The sequence below is a fragment of the Micropterus dolomieu genome, linkage group LG02 (genome assembly GCF_021292245.1).
Source record: "Micropterus dolomieu isolate WLL.071019.BEF.003 ecotype Adirondacks linkage group LG02, ASM2129224v1, whole genome shotgun sequence".
Taxonomy (NCBI): Eukaryota; Metazoa; Chordata; class Actinopteri; order Centrarchiformes; family Centrarchidae; genus Micropterus; species Micropterus dolomieu.
In genome coordinates this window covers 16,962,737-16,988,713 of record NC_060151.1, presented here as the reverse complement: position 1 = coordinate 16,988,713, position 25,977 = coordinate 16,962,737, and the positions used below count along the sequence as shown (strand labels likewise).

The window sequence follows — 25,977 nt, the reverse complement described above, 5'->3', positions numbered from 1 at the left end:
AGAAAGATATATAACACAATAAAGGAAAGGGAAAAAGCCAAAAAGCATAATACCACCTCTTCAGGTTCATCTTAATGCCCATTGTGGTTGCCCCGACTCCTGGGTTGGTAATTACCAATAGAATAAACCATGATAAAGTTGAAATCTTTAGCATTACCATGAAACCAGGATCAGCTATTGGCTCGATCAGCCATTTAAGGAACTAAACGCATTACAGAGATTGCGACAGAATAACACAATGCAAGTCAAACTATAAAGGCTGTCACATTTGTGAAGAGCCTTTACATGACAGTTCCAATACTCGGCAATGCATCTTTCCTTTAGCTCTGCAGCCGTCTTCAGAGAGCATGTTGAACTGATCTGAAACACGGTGACCCTCTGAAATCCCACATGGAAACACCACTCATGCTTAGCTCCTTGCCGCAGGTCACCGAGTAGCTAATGGAGGCGAAGTCCTCAGAGCAGCAGTGCCGTCTCATCCTCAGCTGCATGCAGACAGTGAGAAAATGACAATGAAACCTCCAAGCGAATGAGAGACAAACATGAATATCAACACCCATTTATGGTGAACACAGCCCTCAGATCTCTGTGGCTATTTGTGTCAAGTGTGTTTTCTTGAGAAATCCTGAGTCTTAACTGTTGTAGTGATTTCTTTATGAAGGCATGAAGGGCGTTAAGATAACCCTACAAACTGAAGTGCCAATGCTGCAGAAAAACAACTACGAACTCCAACTTTAAAAGATTTTCATGTTTCTTTTCAGCTGAAAGCGTCGGGCAGGTTTCATGAGCCTTAAAAGAAGGTTCAACATTTTGGGAAACATTTTATTTGCTACCTTGCTGAACTGAGAGCTAGATGAGAAGACTGACACAACTCTTATGTCTGTATGCTAAATATGAAGCTGCAGCCAGCAGTGGGTTAGCTTAGCCTAGCTTAGCATAAAGACAGGAAATGGGGAAACAGCTAGCCTGGCTGGGTCCAAAGGTAACACAATCCACCTTGTCTTTTTGTCATGAGAAGGCCAGGTATGTCCATAAAACTACAATGTGTTGTTTTTATACTTTTAGTACAGAGTACACAAATGAGATATATGTGTTAATAAAATATGTTCTAAGTTAATAAGTGCGCTTTAGAGGTGCTGATAGGCAGATTGTGTTACCTTTGGACAGAGCCATTCTAGTTGTTTTCCCCTACTTACAGTTTTTATGCTAAGCTAAGTTACTGGCGGTAGCTTCATATTTAGCATCAACACAAGGCAAGAAAGCAAGTGCCCTCCCCAAAATGTCAAGCTATTACTTTAAAAGCCAGTCAAAAATGTGTCTAAAGATAAGGACACCTTTCATTCCTGATGGTTAAGGTGCAATCAAAAGCTATGCAAGAAGCTGCCACAAACAATGTTATAATAAATGACAAATAACAAATAACAGATTATTTTGGCACTCTAGTGAAGTTAACATAAAGGCTGCAAATAATGCACGTCGCCGGAAAAGTTCAGCTTGCAAAGTAAAAATAAAAAACACTTAACTTGTCTTATCCAGGGTGGGAGTGTGAATCTCAGTTGTCTTTAAAACCAAGCTGAAGGTATTACTCTGAAGGAAAATGTTTACTAAGAAATTTAAAAGCCTCAACATTACATGACTGAATGAATTAATCCACTTAGCCCAAAAAATACTATCCTAAAAAAAATGATTTCAAGGTCGCTGATAGGAGAGTGGATAAAGTTACACGCATCATTAAAAAAAGGGAAATTCTGTATCAATAACTTATCAATACTGAAGCACCGGAGTGTGTCGACTTAAAAACTAAGAGGTTAGGGAGAATTTCTCTCATTCAGTTATCTGTTCTCTTCTGTCATCAGCTCAGCTGCAGATTAGACTTCAGGTGCCCTTAAATAAGCACAATAAATCATACAGACTGTGTCAGAGTCACGCACACACCCATGTTTTCTCTTTTTATTCAGTGATAAATAATTTCCTATGATCATAGGCTTTATGTGAAGACATCCGATCAAGGCAAGAGACAAATTAGAGGGCACACATTGCCACCATTAGAAAATAATAGCAGAAACAAAAACAATGAGGTAAGAAGTTTCTCTTTTTTTATACAATTTGTGATGCTTCTATTTCTGTTACCTATACTGTTGAATGCACAGTGCTTCCTAATACAGAAATCCTGCCTTCTGTGTCTGTACATTATTAAACAAAAACAGGTCATGGAACAATACTGAACCAACCAAAGACAGGGCACTGCAGAGTGTATAGTTAGCAGTATACATCATCAGACCGAGAGTAAGAAAAGCTGAGCAGGAAACAGAAATACAAACAAAATAAGACTTAGTGACTGAGCTCCGTGATTGATTCCACACACACACTTTTTTCAGGAGAGATCAGAGTATCAGTAGGTTGTATGCTCCCCAAATTTTTATGACCCATGTCTATATGTGAATATGTGTAAGTGTTAAAACGGGTAGTTGATCGATACAAAATTAACCTGCAACTATTTTGATCTCTTCATTTCTTTAGCTCTGATTGGCTGTTTTGCTTCGTCTCTTACATGACACATGAAATTGTAAATGTGTGGGTTATGAACTGGTCTTGTGACAATCGAAAATTAGTTGAGGGACAGCCGTGTTAATGTCAACTGTAAATGGACTTTAAAATTGATGGATAAACCTGCTCCAAATGTCAAAGATTTTTGAGTATACTAAATGTTGAATAATAGTCATCACAGATGTCCATCAATCTACTTAGAAATTATAGGGGAAAAAAAGACACCCTTCTCAACTCCAGAACTTGCCTTAAAATCATCATGTTTTTAAGTTTTCTTCAGTATCAAAGTAATCCAGTGTTAGTTGTCTGTACATAAATGGGTACATTGTAAACGAGAGCAACTAATATCTAACTCGGCATACTTTTAATGGTGCCGATTTGTAAAAATGTGAAACAATATAGGCAAAAAAAAAGATAAAATAAAAAGAATTGTTTTCGGTTAACATTTCCCAAAGCCCCCAAATTATGGGAGCTGTAGATCCCAAAGAGCATGATTATGGCCCAAAACAGAAATCACCTTAGGCATCACCTTGAAGGAGGCAAGATCGCCGAAAACTTCAGGTGAGCTAAATAAAGCATGGTTTGCCAGATAAGAGTCTTAATTTTGCGGTACTTGTACTGAAGCTCACATTGATCTGTTATTAGCACATTCTCTGGGGATAATTATTTTTGTAATTCATTACTCTAATCAGGACAATAATAGACAATGAAAAGAATTGTTAGCTGCAGCCCTAATGTGAGTATTTGCAAGGTACAGACAGTTTGGTAGTGGCTGCACATGCGCGCGCGCGCGTGCGTGTGTGTGTGTGTGTGTGTTGCATTCACGGGCCTCAGTGGCAGCACACTGAGGCACAGCCCCATGCATGGACCTGACCTGCAGTCCCAGTGCCTTCACTGTTGTACAAAACAAGACAAAAAAAACCACTCCTGCTTCTTTCCAGTCCAACATTAAAGGAGAATCCCACCAATTTTCAGCATTCACATGTTATTTTCCCAACTTAGATAACTTCAGCTTCTATCTATAAAAGTCAATACTGTCCGCTATAATTAGCGATATACGTGTTCATCTCGACCTCTCAAAAATGAAACACCACAGTGACGTATGCTTTTGAAAAATACTTTCACTCAACTTGTGGCAGTACTTAACAGAATTAAGAAGACTACTACAAATACACAGAAGTGTGCTAATGTTCAGATGATTATTCTCTAAATTCACAGTCCTCTAGTTATTGGCAAAGGATGTGTATCAGTGTCATGGCTTTCGCTTGGCAAAAAAAGTTGTCTATACTCACTAATACTCTGTTGCTGTCCATATAAATAACATAATGCAAGGTCTTACATTGAGTGGCATTCTCCTTGATGGTACTAGACCTCCTGGTCTGCTGCCCAGGGAGGTCACCCCTGGTTTGCTACCTGCTCCAGAGCTGCAGCTGATTGGAGACAAAGAGGCGTCACACCTGTGCCTTCCTCTCGCCCACAGCTGGCCGTGAGCTGGCCCAGACAGCTGGTCTCACAACTGCTTTCCCCAGCTCACACACCTGGGGCCTTGTGAAGTGACAGGCGAGAATAAACCCTGCTCGAAAGCCAAGCTGGCAGAATTTAAAAAAAAACAAACAAAAAAAACAAAACAAACAAACAAAAAAAACAGTTCCCCTCAGAGATTCATTCAGTAAACCTCAATTACACTCAAGCTACTTCAGTGGAAAGGCGACGGGGGAGCGAAGGTGGAAGAAAAAATAAAATAAAAAGAACACAAATTGTACAACAACAGAAAAAAACAAAACAAAAAAAAAAAAAAAAAACACACAACTGAAATAGCAAAGAGAAGCCAAAAATAGTAACAGGAGCGGTCATGATGGCACAGATGTGTGCTGATGGCGGCGGGCGGGGGTCAAGTCGAGGAGCGGCTGGTCCTCAAGAAATGTGCGCCAGCATTGTGGCCGCAGTTGCCATGACAGCAGCACATTAAGCACCCTTTTCCAACAGAACAACAAGAAAGAGACGGTCATATTTTAAATCAACAGTGGCAGGGTGCTGCGACGGCCTCAGCTGCCCTCTCTCACACTCTCCCCCCACCCCCTCTTTAGTGTTTTGTTCGTTTCCATTTGTTTAGTTCTTAGGTACTCCGAGGTGCTGCGGTCCCTTGACCAGAGACCGCCCTGTTTCAGGCTTCTGGACAGAGTTTGTTGTCTTTGATTTTCAGTCATTGTGTGTTTTTGTAAATCCCATAACATTTTCAGAGCCTCCTGGGGTCAGTCCAGAGGCGGGCAACGGCGAGTCCTCAGCCAGGGAGGCAAACTTTGCCTGCAAACAGAAGTCCCACTATGGTGAAGAAGATGGAGAGGACAAACAGCACGTAAGAGGAGCCGACCACTGTGTTGTTGGGCAGCTTGTACGGCTGGCCTCCCACCTCGTTGATATAGAAGCCTATGGGGAAGATGAGCGCCGCCATGCAGAACAGGATCACTGGAAGGAAGGAGCGAAAGAGAAAATGTTAGTTTACAGTTGAGATTCTGATGAATTCCAGGTTTTCATGAGTTTTAAGGAAGGAATAAAAGATGGGAGAACTAATGCAGAAAAAGTCTGACCTCAGGCTACACTTTTTAAAGCCTTTCTTCTCCAACAAAGATGCAGAAAATTAGGAAGGAATTCACTCAACTGCTCAAATTGAATTCAATTTTAACAAGTTCATTAGTGGCATTCAATGGCGCCTTTCAAATGCTTTAAAGGAGCAATTAGACAAAGCAGACTCATGGTATGCAGCGTGATTTTTTTTTGGAATATGAGAAAATCAGTCCAATGCACTATGACACAAAGTGTTCTGTAATGTGGCATTTATGTAACTTTAAATGTTTCAACATTTCATTTAAAAATTGGTTAAATGTCATTGATTATACATTATTCTGACAAATGGACAGCAACAGGAGTCCAAGCAAAAAATCTGAGTGGCTCAGCCAAAACCAAAATTTGGCAGTATATAATTATTTTCTCGCAGAGTGCAGAAATGACAGACTCATTGCTCACTTTACAACAATGCAGAAGCAGTAGCACAAATCATTGTGAATACACTCATTTTTGCAGCACCGGCAGATGTAACTGAACAAAAATCCTATTAATAATCTTGAAAATTACGGTTGGGATCATAGACGATGTCTCTTCTCCCCACACAGACACACTCACACACCTACACCACAGGTAAACACCCCGGCTTGCCCTGCCTTTCTCAGTCTCTCTCCCCCCGTCTGCTCCATTTTCTCCATCAGCAGTATGTTTTATAAAGTTTCCTAAAAGACTGAGAAATCGTTTTTTTCTGTATATTTCCACTAGCGATCAGTTATCACGGCAGCAGGTGAGCCGCATGTCGGCTTATTAATGACGTAGCCTATCAAACAACTTAAACCCACATCTGCACCCTGTGTGTGTTCACTGCTTCTTTTCTCTGGTCCGTGCATAAAATATCCACCATGACGTAAGTTAATAGTCTACCAATTCTTTTTACCGAGTGAAGTCTGTGCGAGAACACATGCACATAAGACGACTGCACAGAAGACCCCCGCGCACCCGATGACATCGTCCATCCCAGTGTTTCATTGTAGACATAGTCCGATGGAAACCCTAGTTGGAATGTTTAAGTTTCCTGTGCATATCTACTGTCAACTAACAAATAATGCCTTAAAAAACAAAATAAACACAAAGGCTTAGTTGAACAATTTCAGAAACAACAAGTATGCAGTGTTCGCTGGTATGAACCTGTAAATCCATCATCTCATCATCCATCAGTCAAGGCCAGACATGCACACAGCAGATCAGAGTCAACAGCTCTAAAAACCAAGAAATACATTTTATACAGGAGCAGAAAAACAGTGGAGGCATCAAACATTGTTGTGTTTCACTCACAAGTGCCTTGATTCAGTCCTTGTACTCTTTCAGATACAATCATGTTGATTATTAATATGCGACCCCAGGCCTAATTTATAAATAACTGCTTCCCTTCTGTCTTCCACACCTTTCTCTACAATTCAAATAATTTCCGTGTTTACTTGCTACGTTTGTCAGTCTGTTAAGTTGTTTGCATGTTTCCAAGTTTAAATTACAAAATCTCAGAGTACTTGAACGCAGCATTCCTCCATACTCACAATGTTTTAGAAAATCAAAAAAAAAAAATCCTTCAGGTAGATTTGTTCATTTCAACTTTGAAGTTAATTTGAAGTCAGGCTTTTCTGTGGCTTTAGGCAATTATTTCTGGGTAAAACTGTATAATTATCAAGTATCATCCTTGAACTCAACACAAATGTACAGTATTTCTGACACTGCTTGAACGCAGCATTAGTTGCATGTATAGAATCAGCAGTAAAATCGCTGAAAAAGTTTGATGACATTTCCCCTTTTAAAAAAGGTTTAAAAAAAGCTTTTTTCCCTACCGGTTTGACTTCTACTACGAATTTGCAGTAGTAGTGACACAGGCGTAGTAGACCCTTCCGTCAGTGGAACCACACGATTGGCTTTTTAGCAGGAGGGGCGGGACAATTGCCATCTTTGGCATTACAGGCTTTCCCTATAGAGTTGTATTGAGCATTCTTAAAGGGGACCTATTATGCTTTTTCACATTTTCTGGCATTTCAAAAATGTTACAATGTCAGATGTTCATGTTAAACATGGCCAAATCCTCAAATGATGAGGTAAAAGTATTTAAAAGAAATCACTGAGCCAAAACCTCAGATATCCCCCAGTTCTGAATGCTCTGTTTGAAAATGTTTTTCTAATAACGGCTTGGTATGATGTCTTTCCGAGGCAGATTTTCATATATGGTCATTTGCTCAGATTAGGTTTGATCCCATAGACACTCATCAATTGAGCCAAGACAGCTGTTTGACATAACTTCTAAACCAAATACATAAAAAAGGTCCTAAGGTATTCACAAGTTTCTGACTCTGATAAAGTGGGAAAAACAATTCCCTAAAACTACTGTATCTCTGAAGTCTCTCAAATCACATACATGTAGACTATTCTATATGATCTCCTGTTGATAACTATGTTATAATCTTATAACATTTCACGACGGACAGTTATCAGATGGATTATCAAAACTGATGCAGCAGAACCCAGATATATCGTCTTTTTCACCCCCACACATTGCTTGTCCTTGTCAAAACCTTGCACCTACATTACCCACAATGCAACGCTACCTCTTATCGTTTGGTCGCAGAGTCAGGTGTGTTATGCTAGTGGACTCAAGCTGCTTGCCTCAAGCAGAGATGAGGAGTGGGCTACAGAAGTCTGGTAAGCTCACTTCTTTCAACTCCTCACCCCCGTTTTTTTATTTTATTTTACGCATGTGTATGACAAAAACTTCACAGAGGGAAAGTACCCCTGTAAAACAGTGAGCATGGTATGAACTTCTGCGCAGCATGTGTCAGATTTGTTAACAGCTGCATCACAAAGCAGAGGTCAGGGGCAAAGTTATTACGAGGTCTTATCGTACTCTCCAGAAAGGAGGCGACCGTGAATGGATAACAAAGTTGTCACTAATTAGCATGGCTCCCTTTTCTTCCGTTTCCTTTGAAGATGTTATCACTGGAGATTTTTGGTCAAGCTCTGAGTCCACTTATGTAACACACAATGACGCTGATCACCAAAGCAAACTGTGTGACTTTGTGAATCGCAGATCAATGGCTGTGCGGAGCTTGTGAAATAGCTTCATGGACTTAAAAATAACTCTTACATTCAAAGACCACAGTCAGATGTCTTTGGCAGCATTGTGAGGAAAATGTGATAGGTTATGTTACTAGCGTGTGCCACAGTTACTTTAAACTACCTTAGTTTTTAGCAGAAGTAGTAGTACTCCAACACAAGGTATGACAGCTCTTTAAAGATAACTGAGGCTGTGTTGAATTATTTTGGTTTCCTCAGCGGTGTGTGATCTACTTGGTGACAGAACATGAAGCCATTTTTAGCTTTCACAGCTTCACTCCATCCTGCCAATTAGCAAAGTTGTTCTGTACCTGAGGGACGATTTTACTTGGGCTTGAAAATCTCACTGATGTTGCCTTTGACAGTTTTGTTAACCAGAACGGTGTCACGCAGCTGGATGAGTCTGTAGTAGTACAGTAATCTGGATATTGGGATTAAAAGACATTGAATAGCTGTCTGAAAATCAATATCTAAAATTCACACCAGTGATTAATATTAGATCGGGCGTGGGCGACGTGAACAAAATCCTCTCTCACTGATTAAGTGATCCAATAAACAGACAGGAATATTCGTTTTGGTTAATCTAGCAATTTAAATACCTGACAAATCAAAGTGCGTAATATAATTTTATATAAATCCTAATAAAACCAGAGATATTCATGTGATGGCAGCCACGGTATGAACGATATATCTCACAATATATCTCGTCAATCGCCCACTCCTATATTTCATCTGAATAAGATTAACCAAGTGTGACATTCATGCAGCAATTTCATTAACTAATAAACTGGTTTTGTAGTATCATGGTGCCGTTAGATTTTTTTGTCAGATTGCTGCATTGCCCTCCGTACTTTCTTAAAAAAAATAAATAAATAAATCCCTTCTTTGTCTGACATGTAAGCATTTATACACTGTTTAAGATCCTGATGTCCGTATGTTCAGAAACAGTCCTTGAACAGCAAAAATAATAATAGTAATAATCAGATGCAAGTAGTGCAGTCTCTCACAGGCCAAACATCTCCAGCCTGTCAGCGAGCATAAATGAACAATATTTGGTGTCGCTGGCATCACAAGGAGCAAATATTTATGTCTGTTGTTTTGCCTGCTCATTGTGAGGGAGGGTTGCATGATTGCAAAAGGATGCTGTGAAAGGTATGCTAAAGTGGAGCCAGAAAACCGCGGCTCAGCATTGTTCCTGCAAGCTTAACCAGTGAGTTAATTTAAGTGCACCTCACGGTCCACTGCTTCTCTTAAGTGCATAAACTGATGACAGACGGTGCCTTGCTCACCTGCTGCTGGTCAACCGACAGCATCTTGGATCATAAATAACATGCTTCTATTACAGTGTAGTACGGTAATTACATTTATACTTGAAAAATATTTGCAAAATGTTATATAATCTGTAAATATTTTGACAGTTAATTGTTTGAGTCCTTTTTCATGCAAAAACGTAAAAACGATTTAGTGTCAATTTACTCTTTAAAATAAGGTTTCTGTTGTTGGTTTCTGACCAACCATACATTATCATTTATTTTGTAATTTCATCTTTAATTACCACATTTCCTGCAGCTACTGTTAATGTATTGTTTTTATATTTATTATGACCCAACTCCAACTCCACCCCCACAGATGACTGTCACACCTTGGGGGAACACTGCTGGTGTGTGCATATAGCGACACAGTGGCGGTTCTGTGCTGGTTTATACAAAGCGGTCCATTCAGGTGCCGGTGGCCTGGAGCCAGTTAGACTAAAAACTGCCCACCTTCTCTCAACCTTCATCACCTGTTTGCCCCGAATGAACCACTCCCAGTCTCCTTACAACCAACTTCACTTTAATCTCCCTTTCCATGTGCGTCTTTACATTGGCACCCATCTCTCACTTACTTACACTCTCTGCTATTGACCTGTAAAAACATGATTATTCACTCAGCTCAACTTCTTTACTCAACTCTTCTTAATCCCCCGCCAGTTTCCTCACTTAACCTCTCGCCCTTTCTCCCACTCGACCGACAGCAGAGGGGTGTTCGTCATCACAGCTAAAGTTAAGCAACATCAGACGGACAAGAAAAAGAAAAATGGTGTGCTCCCATTTTTGCCTCTTCGTCCCTCTCCTACACTTCAAAACAGGCTACTGGGGGTCCTAAAACAGGATGAAGTGATGATTTACCATCTCTTCTCTTCCTCTTTCAACAAACCTGCTTATGCTTTAATTACGATCATTATGCTTTAAACCCATTTAAAAATAAAAAAATCTGTACTAATGATATACATCTCATCTAATATGCCCGACAGAAGCATTGCAGGGGGACAAGGGTGACAATTGCTCACTGTTGCCATGGCAATCACCTTATTTCCCTTTAAATGTGCTCGTTAAACAATGACTCAACGGCTTCTAATTTAGCTTGTGGCACAGCTTTGCGCTTACCGGACAGACAGTTTGTGGGGGGGCTTCGGGATTCTGTAAAGTGGTGATTCATCGGGTATTTGCAAGTGATTAGGAAGAGTTACAAAACCTAATTATGATTCTGCATTTGGCCTGGTGGCCAATTACTGGGTGTTTACTCAAAAATCCGCACAGCAAAAAGGTCACAGGGTCCTGAAAAATGCACCCAGCTTTCAAAACAGTAGTATGGAGCACTGTGGCTTCACAGGCTACACCGCTGCTCCATCTGCACAAGTGTGCCTGAGGCCGTCTATTCCCCTAACTCGCCGACCAATCAAACTCCTGCCTCCCACGCAGCCTTATGAAACCAACCCAGCCACATTGCACGAGATGGATGCTGAGTTATTATCGAGTGCTGGAAGTGCATCTGTACAGAATCATGTTTGAAAAAGTGGCGATGTTCAAGGCAGAGAGGGAGAGAAAACACTAGAGAAACGCCGTGGCACATACGCCACCCACTCGGGTACCAGAGGAGCTGCATTACTCAATAAATCAGCTTCAGGGAGCAGGAGTCGTTGACGAGCAACTAAAAACAACATTCACGGATGTAACCAAACACACACACATACACACGCAGGTTTTCACGTGTCAGAAACACAAACACACAAAGGTGCTGTATATAGCCTCGGATGTTTTTCCACATCACACTTATCTACATTAGCAGCGTAACTGGGCTAAAACCAATTTTTCACACTGATTCAAGCTCTTCTATTTTTATTATTTCCTGCCATGTAGAGATGATGTTCATTAAAATACTGATGTGCTAGAGGTGATTTTCTACAAAAGGTAATGTCATGACAGATGCAGAGAGACAAAGAAGAAGGTGAGAACGCTCCCAGGGGAAACGCACCGACGGCAAGTTTGGTAAAGCGACACTATTTCATTCAGTGTGAATGTCATTGTCTCGTTCACTTACTGCCAGTAAAGGCGATCCAGCGGGCGTATTTGGTGGCCTCTCTGCGCCAGTGTGAAGCCACCAGCAGTCCACAGGTGACTGTGAGGGAGATGATGCCCATGATGATGAAGAAAAGTGTGGTGACCCACTCAGGGGGCAGCCGTGGTGGAATACAGGTCCGGTCTCGTCCGTGGATGGTCTGACATTGCCGGACTAGACCGACTGTAAGGGCACCTGCAGAGAGAGGATGAATGTTGATGAGGTGTCCATACTATCTGGTCTGTTTTAATTCATCACTCACCAAGCACGCACACAGAAACACTGAATACTGGGGTTACCAGCTGATCTACAACAGGGGTCCCAACCTTAATCATCATTAGGTAAATCACACACAAAACGAGGTAAGCAGAGATCAGACCAATGCAAGTACAACGTAACTGCCTCTATAACAGTCTATAGCAGCATTATTAACAGAAGGTAAACTGCCGAATTATCTTTTATTTTGACCACTGAAACACAAGTGAAGCAGCTCCGTGTACACAGTATACCGCGGAGACTATACACTCGCTACATAGAAGCCAACGTTTGAGTGAGTGATCCCAATTTGATACATTTTTGACTACTTCTTTGACTTTGAGGGTGACGGTATGCCTAAAGGCTGAATTAAAAAAATAAAATAAAAAGAGAAAAGTGGAAGTGCCAGTAGAAAAAAATATGAACCCTACAGCAAAAAAGATTAAGGGTCTCGTTGGTGGTCGGTGACAAACTAGTGCCTGAATCGACGACTAAATCCGAGGAGGGAAAGACCAAAGTGTGGCTCATCTGATGTCAAAGTGAAAGAGGAACCAATGAAGGAGGGTGGGGAGCTGGTCTCGCCACACTGGTGGGCCCAATTATACCAGTGAGTGGCCAACATTTTTTCTTACACTTAATTCACAGCCAAGGAAAGATGGTGAGGACTAAATCAACCCTGCCAATTACTGAATCTATCCCACGCAGGTATGGCACACAGACTGTAAGAAGTTGCAACAATATCAGACAAATTTGAAGCAGCTTTTAATGTTCAATATCTCTGTATTTATTTATTTCTTTTGTAATTTTTATTTAGGATCTACATGAGTTCTTCCTGCAGAAACAACTATTCTTCCTGGGGTCCACACAAAAGACCATGAAGACATTTAAACATCACAAAAAAAAATATATAGGCTAGATATAACTTCAAAATGCCAACTCTTAGAAAACTCTTCTTCCTCCATCTCTAGTAGTCTCTGAACGGGAGTCATGAGATACAAGAGAGAGCCAAGCTGGAGCCTGAGCGTGAAGGCCAGTACTAGAGTGGGAACATGCTCCAGTGCTGCAGCCACTCTGGAGGGACGCCATTTAATTAGAGCACGTCCTCAAGGGGAATTTCTACCTGAGTAAGCAGAACAGTGTCAGGGTCTCAGGCTATAAACGATAGGTTGCCGGGGAATAGGGGTGTCAGTAGTGCACACTTGGATGATGTGCAGCGGTCTTTTTGGGATGGCAGATGAGCTGTCCCACACCCCATGCTTTGACGCTGTTCAGAGAGACAACAGAACTGTGTGAGAAAAAATAAACAAAACAACTGCAGCCACCTCCTTCATTTCACTGATGCCCAGATCTCCAGACTAACTTTTCCGCTAGTAGCACTGGTGCTCCCAACTTTCTCAGTTGGCCGCATCCCTTTTTTTGGTACAGGTATCAATCAATGATAAGAAGCGGAGAGGGGCTTAGTGTTTAAGATGATGCATCGGTCCCTGCAAGTTTTGAGTTCCTTGCTGTTGTTGTGCAACTTCAAAGTTTCAAGCTAAACTGTGTTGACCTGGTGACAAGTTTAGTGTTGCCTGCAAACCGTAAGCTCAAAAGATGAGTATGAGACAAGAGTTCAGAATTTCAGCTCTCATTTCCTGGTATTCCCATCTAGATGTGTTAAACAACTCAGGACATACAAACCTTTGTTTGAACCCACCCATTTTTCAAGTGAGCACAACTATTAGAACATGTGACTTGTTGCCCAGGTGTTGCCTTTTAGGTTGATTGTCCAAACATTAAATTGCTCTGCATGAGTTTTCATCCTTGGTTCAAACCTATAAAGACTGCATTTCCTGTTAAAGAGGATAAACCAGCATGAAGACCAGAGAGCTGTCTATGGGAGAAAAGAAGGCAAATCGACCAGAGCCATTGGACAATCATTGGGCGTAGCAAGCACAACAATTTGGAATGTCCTGAAAAAGAAAGAAACTACTGGTATACTGAGCAACAGACGTCGAACAGGTCGGCCAAGGAGTTAGTTGAAGTCAGAAATATCATGAGAGCTGTGAAGAAAACCCCCAAAACATCAGTAAGTAACATCAACAACGACCTCCACAGTGCAGGGGTGAAAGTATCACAATCCACTGTTGGAAGAAGACTCAGAGCAGAAATATGGAGGCCACACCACAAGATGCAAACCACTCACCAGCAGGAAGAATCAGACTGAAATTTGCAAAGAAATACAGAGATGAGCCGCAAATGTTCAGGAACACAATCTTATGGACTCATGAGACCAAGATTAATCTCTACCAAAGAGATGGAAAGGCCAAAGTGTGGAGAAAGAAAGGAACTGCTTATGATCCGAAGCATACAAGCTCATCTGTGAAGCCTGGTGGAGGTAATGTCATGGCTTGGGTGCGCACGGCTGCTTCTGGAACAGGCTCATTAATATTTATTGATGATGGTAGCAGAAGCAGAATTAATTCAGAAGTGTACAGAAACATTGTGTGTGCCAATTTATGGAGAAATGCATTGAAACTAATCGGGAGGAAGTTGATCATGCAGCAGGACAATGACCCAAAGCACACTGCCAACAAAACAAAGGACTTCATCAGGGGGGAAAAGTGGAAGGTTTTAGCCTGGCCAAGTCAATCAGCTGACCATAACCCAATAGAGCATGTATTTCACCTCCCTAAGAGGAGACTGAAGGGAGAAACACCCCGAAACAAACAAGAACTGAAAGAAGCTGCGGTAAAAGCCTGGAATAGCATCACAAATGGGTCGCAGGCTTGAGGCAGTTATTGCAAGCAAGGGTTATGCCACCAAATATTAAATGTTATTTACTTTAACATTATTTCTTCCATTACTTTTGCTCACCTAAGAATGCCGTGGTCTAATACAAACAGTGATATGTCCTAAGTTGTTTAACACATCTAGATGTGAATACCAGGAAATAAAAGCTGAAATTCTGAACTCTTCATCTCATACTCATCTTTTGATCTTAAACCCAAATGTCTACAGTGAACAACAAAAACAAGAAGAATCTTCCTTACCGTTCCAATAATTTTGGAGGGGACTATATAGCTAAATAGCCAACTAGCCAAACACAAACCTTCCTTATTTTCTCCCTGCTGCCTTCCGTCTCACCGCTTCACCTGCCGACGCATCTCTCTCAGTATTTTTGTAAAACGAGCTGCCCAAGCAGCCTCAGAGCAATTTCTTTTCTGCTGCTAACAGCAGCTGGTCAGACTATGTTTTGAATGATTAGCGGCAGGGCGGGGGTAGTTACGGTAGGTTGTGGTCAAGCGGGAAGCTTCATGAACATAGTTATTGTACAGTTTACCTGGCATCGGTCACGGCAGTGGTTTAAAAAATTCTCACTGTGACACCCCCGCCCCCCCCCCAATGACTTTAATTATCAAATGGGTTCCTGAAATAACAACAACCCCCAACAAATGCAGTTCCTTGCTTTTCTTTAAACACGCACTGTTTTCAGTCCTGATGCTCCGTTAGTGCAGAAAATAGTACATAAAACAAAATTTTACTTAAAATGGTGTAGCCAAACAAGAGTTATGTTCACATTTGGTTATACTCACCAAAACTCACTGTGTGTATCCTTTACTTAAGTTCTAACAAATGTTGAATGCATTATCTTCCTTAAAATACATTTGCAAAAGTCTTTCAAATCCATTGTTTACATGCATGTTTACTTGCTAACTTCTTTATACCTGCCTTTGCTGGTGCATTGCTATATATGTTGGCTCATTACTGCCACCTGTTGATCAGTGGAATATTCTGAAAATGAGAGCTGTGTATCGCATCATCCTAGAGGTCAAAAGCTCCACAGGGAACCTTTAAATAAACTTGGCCCATCTATGTAAAACTGCTAAGAATATACGAGGCTGTATTGAGGCTTTAATGGCAGAACGTCTTCTCGAAATAATACAAGCAAATAATTTCCTCGTTGTTTGAGGCATACACTGAAAAAAAGGAAAGATTAACGAGTGGTAAACACTCACTCCACTGACCACAAAATAACCCATTCACTGAAAAGGCACGCCTGTGTGGGCCACATCACAAAAGTTCAACAGTGGCTCAGCAGGTAGGCGGAAGTGGGCATGAGGCAAGCATGCATGCTGGAATTTCAGAAGGTCAAGCGTGTTACTTGCTCTGTCTGGCAAACGAATGCAGACATTTGATAACTTGTCTGTTATAACCATGGTATATTTACACAATGAATAGATGATGCTGCTAGCAAACCTACTGAGTCTAAAGCACTAGAATCCAAACAGAAAAGCAAAGGCTGTGTAAGAACACTGTTCTTGTTGCCGCAGGGGTGTGGTGGATCCAGCAGGCGGTCCAGAGGAAATCCTGTCCCCTTTATAACACCCAGTGAAAGTATTGCTTCTACAGTAACAACACACACAAACAGTGGTTCAGTCTGTAGATGTTGAGGAAAGCTGTACATGGAACTGCAGAGCTGAGGGCTTTACATCTACTGTACCTCTTAGACCACGCACATAAAGTAACACTGTCATTAGGGAACACGTTTCATTACAGACAAGGACCAACTAAAAAGGATGTTCTCCGTCTTCACTTTTACCTTAATGCCTGCCTTATTGCTATGGAAATTCAATTCCCGCTGCGTAGAACACTTATACAATAACACTGAAATGGGTGGAGAACATTGGGTAATGGTTAAAAAGCTGTGGTTAATGGCATCGCTTTATGACCATTTCCCCTGGATCCTTGGGCCTCCTGCCGTTTCACTAGCTCTATGTGCAATTCCTTCTTACAGCAGGCAGGCACGCTACGGTACACGGTTACAGGTAAACAACTCAGCAAGCAGGCGCACACACAAACCGTTCTAGTTTGAGTCTGGTCTCATAGTCAAACAACAATAGTGCGTCCATGATGCATATTTGTACCCTAACATGAGAGACTCCACTTCAGCTGAAGCCTACAAGCCTAAACTGGCTATGCATGAGAACAAATTAAAAAAGGAACAGTACAAAAATTTTGAGGTGGGTTTATTTCTGATGAAGAGTTAGATGAAATGATCAATACCACTCTTATATCTGTCCAGTAAATATGAGGCTACAATCAGCAGCCAATTAATAGGGTTGAACGATGTTTAATTGCGGTATGATTTGTGATATTAGAGGAAATCATAATACTTACATTATTATTGTTATTTTCACTAATAAACATTAACATTATTATGGTGTGATTTTTGTGGAGACTTGTACCAAAAAAACAACGTTTTCTTAAGTCTGTAGAATATGATGTGTCCACCACAAAATCTCTGCAGTGTGACAATATTTAATTTAAAATGTTATTGACACACAGTTCCCCTTTAACAAATATGGCGACTCCTACGATTTGAAAATTGCCAAATTGTGATTTCGATAAGATTTCAATTAATTGTTCAGCCCTACTAATTAACGTGCTATATCTGTTTTGTTAACTCTGTATGAACACCCAACTTAGTATAAAAATTAAATTTAACTGTTGTAGATTTAGTTACTTTCAGACAGTCAAGCAAGGACCTGTTATTGTTATTAATGTCATGACACGGCAGCGACTAGGAAATCAGATACATTTTAAAATTTACCATTATTATCGTAATTGTAATCAACTTTATTTGTCTCTTTTTCAGGATGATGATTAAATAAAATATTGAAATATTAGGGAGATAAGTTTTTGGTACTTATTTTGGATAAAATCATATATCATCAAGTAATACACCTTTATCTGTAAATTAGTCGTTAACTTAATCGTTGGATTAATTGATTTAGGTGCAGCCCTCTGTAACACTCTGCCAGAAAGATAATAAGCTTGTTTCCCAAAATGTCAAATTATTTCTTTAACTGAGGGAAGACAATGAAAAGTACAACCAAGCGAGCAGTGGCTTATTTTCTGGCAGGGCTGATGGGTGGGGTGAGAGAGGAGCACCTTGAGCAACTTGAAGGAGCTGTATAAAAGCTAAGGTCATCAGTTCAACAAACCTGCCCCCCACTCAGCACTGAAAGAGGTTGTGATGTCACTGTTCGGCTGTTGGTAATAAATTAATGTTGAGCTGAGGTCACAGTCCGTGGGAGTGATGCTGCAGTTTTCAGTCTGATATTGTACTTAAAGTGACGTTGCATCACTAGAATAATAAGGACTTCTCAATTTCTAAGCACAGTGCATCAGTGTTTCTGTTGGCGGTGCACATCCGCAGGGTCAAAGTCACACAGAGGTGAACTTTAACCTAAGATCGCACAGGAAATAATGCTTGAACTCATCTGTTTGTTGCACATGCTTCAATTGAAGTAAACGGGAAACACACAGTGAGACTATCCCTTAAGCCTGCTAGAAACATCCAGATTACAAAAAATGGGCCCATTCTCCATTTCCAACCCTGCAGTCAGCTCTGTACTCACTATGATCAAAACACTCCTCTCACCGTGTCTCGGCCCAAATGAGAAGAAATGAGGTCCGTGTCTCCTCATCTTCAGCATGATGATGCTGTCATTAGTGGAGCATTGGGGGGGGGGGGTTTGAATGCTCTGAAGGGATGAGTAATACAGGCTTCTGAACTGCAGTGGGCGGCAAGTAGGCAAGCTAAAGCAGCCAATAGGTGCTTCTGCTGCTGCTTCTGCTAGAGACGTTTACAGCGCTGGAACACAACTGCTGCGAATGGTCCAAACTTGCATACAAAACATGGCGTCCAAAACAATCTTTACTCACCGAACATCTTAAAAGATGGTCTCAAAGAGTAAATAATTATCTTTTTGCTATCTTTACCCCATTGGTCCTACATAACATTTCTGCCAATACCATTGCTCATAGCTGAAAGAAATGTCACACGAACGTTAAACACCAGCAAACCAAGTTCTCACCCTCTCTGGCTCACTGACTAAGCATAATGAACCTGACTTTGTAAAGTTTGTAAATTTCTCAAGTCCTGATATGACTAGAAATAATCCTGTTTACTTTCCACAGTGTCCACAGTTAGCCTCCCTTTCATAGAGAATAAAATATGGATGAATTATTTCTCCCTTGCTTCGTTTCTACATCTGCATGTTCCAAAAATGAAACGAGTAGATTTTTCCTGGTGGACTTAAGCAAGTAAATGGATTTTATGAGCTATTGCGGAGACTGACCGTGACATGACTGAGAGCCTAGGCTCTATTCGACCAATTAGCAATGTTTAGTACCGCGAGCCCCACCCCCCCAAAGTTCTGGTACTTTGGGAAAGTTCTACCCCTCGAGCAGGAATTCTTTTGGGGGGTAAAATAAAGTACAGTACTAACGTGGCTCAAATGGGCAGCAGTTGAATTACCTCCACCTATAGGCAATGGAAGGGACAGCTGCTGCAATTTTAACACTTGGTGCCACCTGCAGGCAGTGACTGTTACAGCTGCAATGTAAAGTCATTTTCAAACACTGTCATATCTACGCCTGCAGTTCTGAACTGGAGCCTGTTGGTGGCACGCTTTGGACTGAAGTGCAAGTATGAACTGCTTGCTCTGCAGCTCTGCAACTGGAGGATATTGGAGGAGTTGCTTTGTATCAGTGACAAAGTGTGTCCTTGTGCTTTGAAAAGGGATCCCAAAAATAACACAATAGAGTATTCTGCTATTTCATCATTTTAGATCATATCACTTCTTGAGCGCCAGTGATAGGCCTATTTTACTGCAGTTGACAAATGCTACTTTTGCCTTTTTCATGCATTTTGCATGTTTATTGTTTCCGATACACTGTAATGCATCCTTTGCAAAATCTATCTTGAAGAATGTCTTCAATTACATTGCTTTTTTATAGTTACCATTTTTGATACCACCTGTAGCAGCATATAGGAGCTAATGCAGCCTTAACTCTCAGTGGGAAATAAATGTGTCTATTATTATGAGTGGTAATAAATATCTTCTGCGGTGGTGTGGCTATTACGTATAATGAGAAACAATAGGATTATAAAACCAAGATGATAAAAATACATTTGTCATCCCATGTCTCAGGCATCTTCTTGTCTCGACTACTAGTGATCTCCATCAACAGCAGCATTGCTTCAGTCAGTAGCTCACTGAATACAATGAAACATTTTGCAAACTAATCGCAGGGTAATGCCAAGTTGGAACGGTAACTGTTCATACTGATATTGCAGATTTTCTACAAAAAGGTATGTGGGAAAATCTGTCATCATCGCAGGTTGTGGATACGTCGGCGTGATGAAAGCCTGCATGTGATTTAGCATTTTGTGTGTGTGTGTGTGTGTGTGTGTGTGTGTGTGTGTGTCAGAGGTTATTTAGGCCATTATCTGTGGTGACAAGTAACTGTAGGAGGGCAGTCGAGTGTGGAGCTGCCGAGAATCACAGTTTGCGTCTGACACTGCAGCAACAATGGCTTTGTCTTGAAGCTCAGAACAGGAAATCAGCTTCAGCTGTTACTGCCTGAGGATATCACACTGAAGTGAGGACTATGTCATGGATACGCATTCTGTCCTTTGTTTTGGGATACAGTAGTGCTACATCTCTTTTCTCAGAACAATTATAGGCCTTGCAGTTTGTTTACTTAAGCCGCTTTTCGACCAAAAGTACCAGGGACTTTTTAGTCTCCAGATCTCTTTTCAAGGAACCCAACGGTTCCTTCAGTTTCCACCGTGGTCTAAAGATCTGCGAAGATTAGACAAATTAACCAGCTGACGTAGGCTGTAGGCCTATCCGCCGTACAAAGCAATGCACAGGCATCATTATTTGTAACCACTATCCATGAGCAAAATTTATAAATGAACATGTTGGATTGACCATTAAAAACAGCTTTTTTGTATGGGAGTATAATGAAGAGACACGTGATAAAGTTTGAGAGAAAGCAACACAAAAATAAAATCGCAACAGTTTGGAAGGTTATTAAAACATTTCCAGCCGACAAGAGCTGCAGACTAGCTGGCCAGACTCACATCTGTGTCACCTGAGCGTCAGAGGAACATGATGTTTAACGTGTTTTATTACATGCTGTAATAAGCTGTTCCACTTGTTTTGGAGAAGAGGAGACCGACTTCTGTGTAAAAGCTTCCTGACTGACTTAAAAAAAACAATTCAGGACCCAGTATTTAGCATAACCCCATCAGTTGTTCGATGTTAGCACACTACTGCAGCTGGCTGCTATTTCCGAGCAATACATTTAACGCCGATTAAGCTACATCTCTGGCGGACATCGGCGAGACTTATTGGTGATTTATTGGTTTGCAAACAACGGTGGAAAAGAGAGAAGCATCCATAGAAAAACACCAGACATTCTCCAGTTAAAGCCAGTAGCCTCTACTCCCCCATTCAGAATTTCACTGCAAGGCAAGCCCCACCCCCCCAAAGTACCGGTACTTTGGGAAAGTACAACTCCCCGAGCAGGGACTTTTTGGGGGACAAAATGAAGACCCCAGAACTACATTTAGACCCCAGTCCCTCTGGTGGAAACGCAGTGAGTTGCTCCAAAAGGTCCCTGGTTCCGGGGTATATTTCATTTGGTCGAAACGCAGCTTTACTCTACATTACTTCACAAAAAGCTTTTTGATCAAATCACTTGACCGAAGGAGGAGGCAAAAGCCACACACTCACTGAGCAAAGTCAGCTTCTATAGATGCTAACTGCCCAGGGGAACATGTCTGTTTCTCCACGCTCTGGAGGACAAAGACGACATGCTGAGTTACTACAAGGGCAGGTTGTCAAGCACTGAGGCCCTCTGATAAGACAACAACAAAGCTGGGAACAAGAGGTCAGCTGATTGGAGATGATTCAATGTGTGTGGAGTCATCAGGGGCGCTTACTTCATAACAACTTCAAACAATACACCAGTCTGTGGAATGGAGTAATAATTTTACTCTGTAACAACTTAACCACTGCAGGAAAAGCGGCTCTTATTAGGTTAAATTTCCATCGACCAGCTTGTCAGCTGTGATAAAGGCCTAACAATCAGCAATTTGACATTCCAGTGTTCAAATTAAGAAAAGCTGGTGTAAAATAGCTCCAAAGAGAAACTGTTAAATTATTTAATATGCCTAGACCTCCTTAAAAGCCAAGACAAAACAGGCAAGATGTACCGACAAAGAGCAGCCAAGGTCACAAGCGGAAACTGAAATAGGTAGGCAACATGCAGGGGGGTTTGGCAAATGCTGCGATTTGGCACGAAAGCAATAAAGCCCAGTAAGCAATAAAGATTTGTTACCCTTTTTTAAAATGTGTTTGTTATTTTGCCTGCCCATGTCCGAGTCACACACTGTGTTAGTGAGTGAATAGGACAACTGAAGTGATCTTCACATAAAGTTATTTAACTGCACAATAATTTATATATAAAAAGATACAAAACTGTACAATAACACCAAAGCTCCGAAAACAGGGGGGAAAATGTTGTGCACAGCAGGGCTGGGCGATATGGCAATGCCACAATATACATATTTTATCTAAAATAACATACTGTACATCTCAAATAGTGCAAACACGATGAGCTTGTAGAATATGATGCACTGCTGTAGACTGAACTAGCCAACATTAGGCTATATAAAGTAGTTAAAATTAGCTCAATCTCAAACATCTACTGCAGTAAAATACATCATACACATTAATGCAGCAGTGATATTAACCCAAAAACATAATATATACTTTTACTGTAGTTAGGTTCAGAACGCAGAGCCTTTACTTGTAGTGGAGTATTTTCAAAGTGGTGTGGTATTAGTTCTTTTGCTTTAAGTAATGAACCTGAATACTTCTTCCACCCCTGCTTGGCACACCTGTGTGTTTATCGCTATTGAATTATATTACATTTTTTATTGCAATGACATTTTTGGCTATATTACCCAGCCCTACACGTAGAAGCTAACTAGTTTGCTTTTCACCCCCTGGACCAACTCTGCTGTGAAGAGTAGAAGATGCCTTAGTAACGCAACTTTAAATTACATAAACAGGGACTTTTTATTAGTTTTCTGTTCTAGCAAACACAACACACAGCCTTTCACCAACTATTATACTGCAACCTGAGCTTATCTACACATTTCATGGCTGACTAAAGTAACAACTACGTGTCAGCAGCAGCCAGCAGAAACACTGAAAACTCAAATATGACAACATGGTCTTTTGCTGTATCGCACATTAATTTATATTTAAATATATCGATTAGATTATATATATTGCCCAGCATGAACGCATCATCAGACAAAGCAAAAACTTAACTTTAATCCTGCTATTTAACATTTAATAAATGGTTTATTACACACTGTAATGTAGGTGTAAGCAGATGGGAATACATATTTAAATGTTAATAACTACTCATTTCATATTGTTACACCTCAGTTACAGATGTTGACAAATACATTAATAACACACTTATATCTGCTTGCAAATACTAGATAAATTAGATTAAATAGACACAGTCAAAATAATGAGAGAGAATATAAGCGTGAGGGAGATGTACGAAATTGTCCAACACTCATAAAAGCCTTCCAAAACAAATCACATCAAAATCATCAAAGACAGTAGAGGAAGCTGTGAGGGGGAGTGAGAACAGTGACAGTGAGGTGAAACTTGATCAATTTATGACACATGCTCTATGAAACACCCACACACACCAAAACACTGCAGTTTAAATATAGCAATGGTTCAACTTTCTATACATGCAGGTGCAGAACCGTGGATCTCAGCGGGACATTAACGTGCATTTTTTGGCTGTAGTACACTAACTTTAAATGTGAACTCAGACAAAACGTCCAGCACCACGTCTCCAACACAGCCCGAGATCCTGTACTTGTTCTCCAATACGATCAATGAATTGCATCATAGATGCTGCCCTTGTTTCATTTGCATCCTTTTATTACTAAAACAGCTTGCTTATTCTGTTGAGCTAATACAGCCTGGATGTGTATTGGTGGATGATGGACCCTCCCTGACCCAGTTACTAAGCTGTCATCCTGCGGAGGGAACAAAGAGGAGCAGCTGTCTGTCTGTCAATAGACTGAATGTGTTTGCAGGACTGACACAAATAAAACAGAGGACTTAACAGCATGAGCTTCTGTCCGAATAAGCACCTGCTTCGGTTCCTCAAGTGATTGCTGATTAGACTGATCACATTGTGGTTGGTCACTTAATCAATTAGTCGGTGGACAGGTTATTTTCATGATTGATTTATCTGTTGATTTTTTTTCCCTCTTAATGGACTCTCCCTAGAGCACATAGTCAAATCCTCAAATTGCTTGTTTTACTTCACCAATAGTTCAAAAATATTAAATTTACATTGACACAAAACAAAGAAAAGCAGCAAATACTCATATTCAAGGAGCTCACAGAGCCAGCGATTGGCATTTTAGGCTTGATAAATAGATTAAATTGATAAGTCACTTATCAATAAATTGTTTTCAATAAAATTCCGAACAGCAGATTAATCGACTAACCTAGGATCAAGAAAAAATTACAAACATTCTCTGGTTTCAGATCCACGATTTGAAAATTAGCTTGTCTCTTTTGTAACTTCAAATTGAATATCATTTGGGGTTTTCATTGTTCACCAGACAGAAAAAAAAAAAAAAAAAACTATTTTAAGCCTTCACATTAGGCTCTATGAGGTTATGATGGGCATCTTTCACTTTTGTGACATTTCACTATTCATCTATTGATCAAAAGTTATAAAAATATTCATTAGTGGCACCCCAAGGTCTATGATGCTGATTTATCAGAACTGAAATTGTAATAATTGGTCTTGGAGTCAATATGAAGCGACATAAATATGCACAGAACACACAGCTGTGGAGGACAAAAGATGTTGCCGCAGACGAAACCCTCCACACAATGGGACACAGCTTTGTTGTGGAGATTATCTGATGCAAATGCTCCTGCGATGCGAGGAACAGTGGCACGAAATCCAGATAAAAATCACACAAAACACAGTAGTAGTTTTGAATGGCAGCTGTGGCCTGCTTCATTTACCTGCTGATTCACCAGTGTTGATCCAGTCTGGGTTTGCAATGCTGGCTATTGCAAAGATATCTGCTGCCAGAAACAGGCACCCTGAAATGATCGTTAGTTTATCCATATCTCCAGCTGATGAAGCGGGGAATGACGGGGGGGGGGACGTGGTGGTCGTTGTCCAAATGTTACCCCCCGAGTGTTGAGAGACACAGGGTGGGCTGTTATCAGTCTAACCTCGCCCCCTTCAACAGGAGCCTGCCGTTGTGGTTCTGCTTTGCATTTTGCAGCAACGTTAGCTCCTTCGCGTCAAGTAAGCGAGAGCCTCCAGCTACAAAAGGCTCAAATACGACGCACAAAAGCATCACATCTCAAATGCCCGTAGGAGTCCAGTGCGGCAAAACAATAGCTCACTCAGCGCCGGGCCACTGAACCGCTTGTGTCGTTTCTCGGATCCGTTTAGCAGCAGCAGCAGCCGCAGCAGCAGCATCGGGTACAGCTGCGGCTAGCAGATAGCTAGCGAGCTACTTCCCAGATTCGGGCTTGTTGTCCCGAACTGCGGCCCAGAGGCTGCTCGACGGCCGAGACCGAGACTGCGCTAGCATTTCAGACACAATGTCACACAGATGGATGTGGAGAAAAAAGCACAGCAAGCCCGTCCTTTACTTCGCAGTATCCGTGTTTCTGGCGAAGCTCAAACGTTAGCCGTCGGGAAAACGAGAACCCATCAGCCTCTCTCGCTTATTGGAGCCCGTTGTCCTTCTCTGCTGGCATAGCATCTGGTACTTTCAGCTCGTTAGCCCCCTTCACCACCTCTTCTCCGGACCACGGTGAGGAGGCTGGACCCGGGTATTTAATGCTGCGTATTTAAATCCAGAAGAGACGTTATAGGTCCCAATGTGGACGGTGAAACGGTAACGTTATTGTTGTGCTTCCCACCCGTGTGCCCACCGTTAGCTCAGCCTCCCTTTCTGCCAAATGACATCAGGCGAACACCCCCACACAGCGTCGCACACGCGCACACACACAGATCGGGGGGGGGGGGGTGTTCACTTCTCGCGATACTACGCAAAACCGGGGTTTGTGTTGTCCTGAGTCGCCCTGTTTTGTGGCAGAGGGTCGGTGAGCGGGGTCGATGCTACAGGGCTGCGTCTTTAAAGCCTTGCCAGGCACCAGATAAATGAATAATTCATTCGCA

The 25,977-nt window shown here is 41.3% G+C and overlaps 1 protein-coding gene across 2 annotated transcripts; it reads right to left on the bottom strand.

The window, feature by feature from the left end:
• Positions 1-25,775, bottom strand: mosmoa (modulator of smoothened a). Of its 2 annotated transcripts, XR_006823340.1 has the most exons (4): positions 24,801-25,775; positions 11,599-11,811; positions 3,887-5,013; positions 1-485 (listed from the first exon to the last, which is right to left on the bottom strand). XR_006823340.1 is itself a non-coding variant. In XM_046041228.1 (3 exons), exons 1-3 carry the CDS (start codon positions 24,904-24,906, stop codon positions 4,829-4,831), a joined length of 504 nt encoding a protein of 167 aa, XP_045897184.1. In that variant the 5' UTR covers positions 24,907-25,775; the 3' UTR covers positions 1,937-4,828. The 2 variants fall into 2 exon arrangements, 1 of the variants encoding a protein (XP_045897184.1); XM_046041228.1 differs by lacking the exon at positions 1-485 and having other exon boundaries at positions 1,937-5,013.
• Positions 25,776-25,977: the final 202 nt, after the last annotated feature.

Bases quoted from the DNA above. Each gene is read 5' to 3' on its own strand.
- mosmoa (XM_046041228.1), bottom strand. From the start codon at position 24,906: ATGGATAAACTAACGATCATTTCAGGGTGCCTGTTTCTGGCAGCAGAT. The intron at 11,812-24,800 runs GTAAATGAAGCA...CTCTCTCTGCAG, and splicing joins CAACACTGGTGAATCAGCAG to GTGCCCTTACAGTCGGTCTA. The intron at 5,014-11,598 runs GTAAGTGAACGA...CCTTCCTTCCAG, and splicing joins CTGGATCGCCTTTACTGGCA to TGATCCTGTTCTGCATGGCG.